This window comes from Triticum dicoccoides, chromosome 1B, assembly GCF_002162155.2.
Source record: "Triticum dicoccoides isolate Atlit2015 ecotype Zavitan chromosome 1B, WEW_v2.0, whole genome shotgun sequence".
Classification (NCBI taxonomy): domain Eukaryota; kingdom Viridiplantae; phylum Streptophyta; class Magnoliopsida; order Poales; family Poaceae; genus Triticum; species Triticum dicoccoides.
The window spans coordinates 695613555-695621763 of NC_041381.1; the positions used below are offsets into that span (position 1 = coordinate 695613555).

An 8209-nucleotide genomic window follows, 5' to 3' on the forward strand; every position below is an offset into this window, starting at 1 on the left:
CAGGCAAAGCCCAGGTGGATCCAGCGGTGGCGGGACCTTGCTCCCCAGCAGCTTCCCCCCTCGAGCGTGGGGGCTCAACGAGGCTGATGGAGCAGAGCTTCTCCGGCCATCAATGCACAGCACACTCAAACTATAATAAATAAATACTCCCTCTGTAAACAAATGGAAGACATTTTATGAGGGAGTGTCCTTTTATTTTTGTTATAATTCAGTTTCCTATCCAACAATCATTCATAGATGCATATCTAAGATGCAATATGCAAGTGTGTACATAGGAATAAGAATGGAATCATTGGAAATTAGTAAGTAGCAGTCAGAAATGTTAACAATAGAACATGTGGACAACTAAATGATTTCCATACCCCAGGTGTTGCATGGTCCAAACTCTTCTGTGCCTTCACAAGATCTTCCTTTAGCCTATCGATTTCAGCTGTCACACTATTTTCCTCCTTCCAAAATGATCTGTGAAAATTTATTTTGAACTAAGTATATATAGTCTAAAGCTACACATCTTGAATCAAATCACAAGGTTATGAATGCTAAGAAATGTGCATACTTCCTTTCATCTTGAAGTGCATTTTTCTGCTTCGTGAAGTCATTGTGATGCTTTTGCTTGTCTGCAAGAACAGCCTCTAACTTGCTTGATTCACTTCTCCGAGATTCAATGTGGTTTGTCAACTTATTAATTTCGTCTTTAAGCTTCTGACTTTCTTCTTGAAGTAAGCTTTCCTGTCATAAAAGCAAAAGTGCAGCCCACGGATCAGCTATGCATCAACAATGGAAATTTAAAGCTAAAAATAGGAATGATTATATCTTGACTTGTGGCACTAAACTCATATATCATGACATAACCTGAAATGGATCAAACTACCACCTCTGATCCACAAATGAAGTCATTTTATAGTTTTACCAGTCAAGCATTTCTAAATTCGACCATCTATATAAAGAAAAAAAATACTAACATTCAAATTATTAAATTTACATAACTAGATATATCATGAATTGAATTTTCAAATTTAGAATTATTCTTATGTGAGGCACCATATTTGCACAGAAATTGATGGCCAGAGTACCATATTGAAGAACGCGTCATTCCTAAAAGACTAATGTTTTGAACTGAAGGAAGTGATACACACTCTAATGTAGGGTGGTTCAGTGCAGATTCAATCGAACCCAAGTAATAAGTAGACTAGCACATCAAAACAAAGGTCAAGAATGAAATTTCAAGTATCAAACAGGTAACTGGTTGAATACCTGCTTTCTATTTGATAAAAGTACACGCTCAAGATCATGAATTTCTTTCCGAAGCCACTCATCTCTGGCAGCCTCATTCTTAAATTGAGTTGCCCTCCCCTGCTTTTGGTACAATATACTCAGCCGCTTCTCGCGGTCCATTATACTATCCCCACAAAATGATGCGTCAATAGGAATATCTATCAACAAGTCAAAAGTATATATGTGTATATTATATTTTACCTTTTTGATATATCTTCCTCTTCCTTCAATTTGGCCGCATGCACCTTACTAATTTGAGCCAATTCAGACTTTGACTTTTCACTTTCTTTCCTCATACTATTTAACTCCCTTACGGCTTCATCCTGCCAATAGATCTTTTAAGTCCGGCAACGAAACAAAGTTACTCAACATCATGAGAAAGGTCAAGCATGGCATACCTTTGCTCGTTTTTCACTTGAAATTCTGTCTTTTAAATCTCTCAGATCAAGTTCAATCTGAGAAACTACCTTTAGTGCTCCAGTACGCTTCTTCTCTGCATCTTCCTTTTCAGACTTGGTTTCGTTTATCCCTTTAGTAGAGGCTTTTATTTCTTTCTCCAAACTTTTGACCCTCTCACGTAACTCTACCACTTCATTGTCTGCTTGAGACATCCTTTCAGAAATTTGTCTTCGATTATCATCCATCTAACAAGAAATAAATCAAATGTAGTGGGTAGAATAAGCATTATAGGATACAGCAGGATCAATGATATTAGAAAGTTTGGTCTAGAATATCTCATTTCGGAGATAGTGCCTTGCACAGTGGCTAAAAGCCATGGAGTTGATATGCAAGAGATGTAGCATATATTATGGCATAGCAAGCAAGCAGTGATAGCAAGAGAATGTTTATAGGAGTTCATGGTAAAGCATGTTACAATCTTATAGGCATGCTACTGAAGAAATGAATGTAACGTTTGGCAAAGGAAATAGAGGATAGCATCCACTGACAATTATTTTTCTGGATAGAACTATGGTAAGATATTTTTATTTATTTTATTTATTTATCACCTAATTGCTCAGTTTCCAGGGGAGGTAAGACGAAACCAATTTGCATCAATTCACAGGAAATTCACTAACAAGGCTGGCTGGAACAGAACACTAAACGTGTATGAAATGACATTTTTTTTACTATTTTATATTTCCACTGGTAACAAAAACAATCAATAAAACACCAGAGACATTTGCTCAAGAAATAAAAAATGAAGAGGCTGTTTGGATTGCGCCAGGGTCCGCCTCGCCAACTGCGGGTGCACCAATTTATTGGCGGCCGATTCCGCCTCCCACGTCTTGCCAACAAATTGGTGCTGGATTGAACTAGCACGGCAGAGCAGGCCAGGGCGTACCAATTATTTGGTAGCCATCCAAACACATACGCTATGCATGGTCAACACCAATATTTTGGATGGGCATCTCAGGGCGTAGATCCAAACAGCCCCGAACTTACCAGTTACCACACTACCTTCATCCATCAAATAACGAAATAAATATATCAAAAATAGTGCCTTGTACGCTCTCTTGAGAATCAAGTTACACAGCTGTTAAAGCAGCTGCAGAACAGGACACTGGGCTTTCAGAAAACATTTTTAGTTTTCCACACCAAGTTCTTTTGGTCTTGATGAGAGAGCACAACAAGGTTCTTCCATGAGTGATATACAATAGAAAAGATACTCGGGTGGTCATCTGAGTGGGAAATGTCAATGGTTCATCAAAACTCAGCTGAAGGCATTCACTCATAAGACAGACTATTAGAACTTGCCTAACAGAACACAATAATACCCAAAGTAAACATACATAACAAAAAGGGCGAGTATTACCGAAGCTAATTCATTTCTAGCATCATTTAGTTCATGGTCCAATATAGTATATTCAAGTGATCTTCTCTGTTTATCCAGCTGCTGGTACTTCTTTAGTTCCTCCTTCTCTTCATCAAGTTCCCTCAGTCTCTCCTCCAGGTAGTGGACAACTTGATCAATCTGCTTCCTTTTATTGGCTGTTAATGAAGTTAATGGACATGTCAACAGGCCAGAAAGATTATAGAGATACTTTTGGTGATTTAAACTTGCCTGTTTCTTGCATTATTTTCAAGCTCTCCCGACGCCTATCTTCATAAACACGAGTACCACCAATCTCTTTGAGAAGATCCAGTCGTTCAGAATCTTTCATTAGAGTAAGGGATGCAATCTAGACATGCAAAAATTGTCAATATTATATCTGAACAAATCCTGGGAACAATCAGATGAATATTTATTACCTTTCCTTGCTGGACAACATAGTATGGATTAGATCGAGAGAAACCAGCGCTCTCCAGCAGATTCATGACTTCAGTTTTACTGAACAAAACAGCAATAAAAAGTGGAGCTGAGCAAGAGACAAGGTACAACACTGTTTTACTGGTTTAGGGCATAAGCCAACATACCTGACATGTTTTCCATCCAAGTAATATTCATCCTTCTTTGAAGCAACTGTCCTTCGCAAGCGTACCTCTTCTTTATCAACCTGCAGCCAAATTTCATAATTTAGAGGGCTACTGCAAAATCTGCGTGCTGATGTGTCGCTCTGGACAAACCGTATAAGTGGAGCAGAGTAGTTTTTATGATGATAATGATATGCATGCACTCATATGGATGATGTGGGTATTGACACTTTTACAAGTGAAATATGCAGCTTGAGACTGAAGTGGATGACTTTAATCAAATACTAACACTTAATAAACTAGAGGACTTACTGGAATACGGTTGTCTGAATTATCAAAAATTATCTCGACAAAAGCAGATACAACTGAGTGTCCAGCACCTTCCTGGCAATGGTTATTAGTATCAAACACCAGTCACCTATTTTAAGTATTCAGATTGATCAATGAAAGAGAAGGCATACATGGAGAAGAGCTCCCCTGTCCTCACTGCGCAGGTTCTGAAACATGTCACTCAGGACAAAGCGTATAGCTACAGCATTCAGCATGGTGAAATTAGGATGGGAGTAGCACACAAGCGTCAATAACCATAAGAATGAATAGTAAGTCAGCAGAATCTCATGTTTTAAGGCATTACCATGGAAAAAATTTGATTTGCCAGATCCATTTGCACCAACTGCAACAAACAGTTAAATCAATGTTAGTGCATTAGCAGCACAAAAACTATGTGATGAACTCTAAAGTGGACTTCTATTATACTTGCAATAAATTGATACTTCAGTACTTAACCAAATATGTCATCAGGAAAGACAAAGAATGGAGATCGCTACCATGCAAGCCAATAATGAAAGCACGATAGAGTGAAAGGTTTTAACGAAAAGAAGTAGTCGCAAGAATACATTTCATTTATTTAATTCGAACGTGTATATGATGGCTATGCAAATCTAGAGAACGATGTAAAATGTCAGAGAAACACTGAACAATGACTTGAGCCTTGGATCAACATGTAGTAAGTATGCAATTAGCCAACTACATAAGGGTTATCTGGTCCAGGCCCCAGAGACCTGGAGGTGGCTGTTTGACAGGCTGACAGTGACAACACTTAGTTACCATGAGGCAACTGACAAGTGAAACACATGAAAAACCTCAGAACCCTATGGCCAAGTTCATTACAGAGAGAGGAAGATTACCGACTACGTTAACTTTGGGGCTGAAAGGTTCTGTCGAGGTCTCCTCCCTGTAGCTTTTAAACCCTTCGATTATAACCTGCACAGAAATCTCTTACGTCAAGAGGAGGAAGCAGTGACATTATAAAAAACAAAAGACAGAGACAAGTCATTCAGAAGCTAGCACAGTTACCTTCTTTATATACATGGCTAAGACAGGGAGAGATCACACCACCATTAATTCCTGCAAACAGAGGAAGGTCACTCGTGAATAGAGCATCAGGGTGAACTAAAACTCTACAGGCTGGCTGGCAAATGTGCGAGCAAACAACCGTGCTAAGGTGGTGTTCTGGTTTGAAGCTGCAACCGCGACCAAAATTAATGCAGATGGATTACAGTGGTCCGGTTTTCCAGTAGAATTGAGCATAGCAACTAAGGTCATTAGTCAGGATTTCAGAAACCAATAGCTGAACGAAACAGTCGCAAAATGCCTGACAGACCCGTCAGACAGCGCACCGCTGCCTCTGATTTCCAGGCACGGATAGATCAATCCGACAGACCAAAGGGCTGCCAGCAACTATACATGACTGCGCGGACAAATAACTCGTGCAGGGTAAGGAAGCAGCAGCCCGAAGAGCGCGTCCTACTGCACTACACTACGCCACACACCCGCGTGTAAACCACTCCAGGATCCAAGGAATTATCCACCGCGAAGGAGCCCGGAGCCGCGAATCGCCGTTCCGCCCGCGGCCGCGAGAAGGAGCCCGGAGCCCCCGCCCGTCAGATTCGGACCTGGCGGGCTAGCTAGGGTTTAGGGCGCGGGCGCGGGCGCGGGGCGGGCGTTCGCCCGCGCGGGAGGCCGGCGGGAGGAGATGCGGGGGGGTCGCGAGGGGCGCGGCGCGGAGCTGCGGAACCGGAAACCCTAGCTGGCTCGCTTGGCTCAGGCGCGCCCGGGCTTGGCGGCGGAGGGAGGGGGAGAGCCCTGGAGCCTGCCTCGAGGCCCCCGTGGTACGCGCGGCGGCTGCTGGCTGCCGAGCACGGAGAGGGGGAGGGGGAGGAGGGATTTACCTCGCCGGAATGGCGGCGGGAGCGGGCGGGCGAGCTCCGCTGGGCGGGAAGCGGAGGCGGAGCGGGGCGGAGCGAGCGGGAGGGGGGAGAAGGAGCGAGCGGGAGTCCAAGGGGAGTCGTCGCGCTGCTCTGCTCCGAAAGGAGACCAGAGGAGGAGAGGGCCAGCCACAGCCAGGCCCAACGTGCACCCGGTTCCTCCCGTGCTCGTCTGGTCTGGGTCTGGTTCGACCATTCCGGTCCAGGCTCCCGGTTCCATTCGAATCACCTCTGTTTATTGAACTTCATATATCAGATCTTTTATTATTTTTTTGAAGTGAATCCACGGGTGATTCGAATCCAACCAAAGCTGAAATAAACAGGGACGAATCTAGGATCTGAAGCAAACAACTTTTTTGTGTGAGCTTTCGTTTTAAATTTAGGTATCAGTTTCAACTTTGCCAGTGAAGCTGGATGTAGAAGCTAAAACAAATACTAGCTATTTCGAATAAGCTTTGTCAGTGAAGCAATGTCTGGATTCGGGCCATTCTCACTGCAATTGCATGAATCATCTCAAGGTGTACTTCAGTGGCAAAACTGATTCCGTGAATCGGCTTTGCAAGTGAAGCGAATCCATATGTAATTTGAATCCAATCAAAGCTGACACAAACAAGACCGCATCATCAACTTTGCGAGTAAAGAGAATCCATAGGTGTTTCGAATCCAATCAAAGATGAAACAAACATGCCCCTCCTCTGATAAATGAAACATTGGCTCCAGATTCAAATTTGAACCGCGTGCTCGAGGACGAAATTGAAAGGATAAGGTAGCAGTACGATGTTGGTCCGCCGTGGTTAGGGTTTCTCTAGAAGCGATTGGGAGCCTGCATAGGGATTCCAAAACTCGTGGGTGACTGTTCTCCAACGGCGACTGTGATTGCAGCAGTAGAGTCCATGTCCGGTGGGTAGGTTAGGGTTTTCTCTTGAGTGAGAATGTTGGTTTGCATGTGTGAGGAAGAAGGCATTAGAGGAATATTTTTCAAGGACGCACACCTCGAGAGATCTCCTGCGGGTGCAAAGTCGCTGGAAGAAACTATCGGGCTCGATGAGAGGGTTGGTATTGACAGAGAATGAAGCTTGGGGATTGATCTTTGAAGAGCCAGAGAGAGATCCAAACGTGAACTATAAGTGGGCGGTGGTGGGGAAGTTAGGTTTGCTTGCCACTCCCACTGGGTATCCATGATTCGGAGAGGGCGATGCAACATGCATGGGGCTCCATCGCGAGGCTCGGCTTTAGGATCTGGGAGACTATATTTTTCGTTGTAATTTTTGGTGGTGAAGGCGATGGAAGCATGTTCTACAAAACTGTCCCTGGCAATTCGATTTTCATGTCATGATGATGGAGGTTTTCGCCGAGAAAACCCGGGCCGCCGAGATGAGTTTTGACATGACCGAGGCATGGGTGGGGGTTAAGGATGTCCCGCTAGATAAATGTATAGAATATTCGGTAGGCTCCGAGGAACTGGCCGGGAAAGGTCACTAGAGTTGTGTAAAAAGATGGATCGCGAGAGGGAAGCAACTCCGAGTGCGGGCGAAGTTCTCTATTTTTGAACCTCTCACCAGGTTTTTTTTCTTTGTTCCTTACCCAGGACAAGATTGGGACGTGGTATGTATTTCAATAGGAAAAAGATTCCTCACTTTTGTTGTGAATGTAGCAGGTTAGCTCATGTGGATGACAAAATGTGATCCCCCAAAGATGTCTTCTTCCAATGGTATGGATGTATGGTTGAGGGTGTCCCTAGATAGGAGGGGGTCTTTGAAAGCCTCGCCGCACCGTCCCTTGGCTTTATTAAGAGCGGGAGGGTGCATCGAGAAGGCACGTGGTTTCTCTCGAAACTTGCAAGAAATCACGAACCCTTTTCTGTTAATATGTTTTAGGTGGTCTAATGATAGGCTCAAGATCCTATTCATGTCATGTCTAAACTTTTATGTCTAACACAGTGAAGCATCTACATATAGTGACAACATATTCACGGGAGTCTACACGGATCTTTAGCAAATCAGCCAGCTCTGCCACACACTTATCTCATTTCTTGTTGTCTCATGTTCTGTGGTGAGTCCCGCCATGACTTGGATATCGTAGATAGAAGGAAAGCAAGCTGAGCGGTTGGAGTTGGAGTTGTAGTGAACCCAGGTCGATGGCAGCTCGCCCGGAGCAACAAAGGACCACATCAAACAGCCTATTCCATACGCTTCCCGATGTGTTACCCATATAGTGCAATCTTCATGCGTAGCTCTTGAGGGCACAAGGACAAC

General features: G+C 43.6%; 1 protein-coding gene across 2 annotated transcripts in view; it reads right to left on the minus strand.

Annotated features, from left to right (window-relative positions):
- Nucleotides 1–6000, minus strand: part of LOC119349785 (structural maintenance of chromosomes protein 3-like) — an 11878-nt gene extending 5878 nt beyond the window's left edge. For both annotated transcript variants that reach the window (XM_037617872.1, XM_037617871.1), the window contains exons 1-15: nucleotides 5919–6000; nucleotides 5044–5094; nucleotides 4875–4950; nucleotides 4322–4360; nucleotides 4149–4216; nucleotides 4000–4071; nucleotides 3691–3770; nucleotides 3526–3604; nucleotides 3338–3455; nucleotides 3089–3264; nucleotides 1674–1919; nucleotides 1477–1598; nucleotides 1255–1399; nucleotides 557–729; nucleotides 363–462 (exon numbers count right to left, since the gene is read on the minus strand). In XM_037617872.1, coding sequence (XP_037473769.1) covers nucleotides 363–462; nucleotides 557–729; nucleotides 1255–1399; nucleotides 1477–1598; nucleotides 1674–1919; nucleotides 3089–3264; nucleotides 3338–3455; nucleotides 3526–3604; nucleotides 3691–3770; nucleotides 4000–4071; nucleotides 4149–4216; nucleotides 4322–4360; nucleotides 4875–4950; nucleotides 5044–5058 — 1509 coding nt within the window. In that variant the 5' untranslated portion in view covers nucleotides 5059–5094; nucleotides 5919–6000. The remainder of the gene's footprint in view (nucleotides 1–362; nucleotides 463–556; nucleotides 730–1254; nucleotides 1400–1476; nucleotides 1599–1673; nucleotides 1920–3088; nucleotides 3265–3337; nucleotides 3456–3525; nucleotides 3605–3690; nucleotides 3771–3999; nucleotides 4072–4148; nucleotides 4217–4321; nucleotides 4361–4874; nucleotides 4951–5043; nucleotides 5095–5918) is intronic.
- Nucleotides 6001–8209: the final 2209 nt, after the last annotated feature.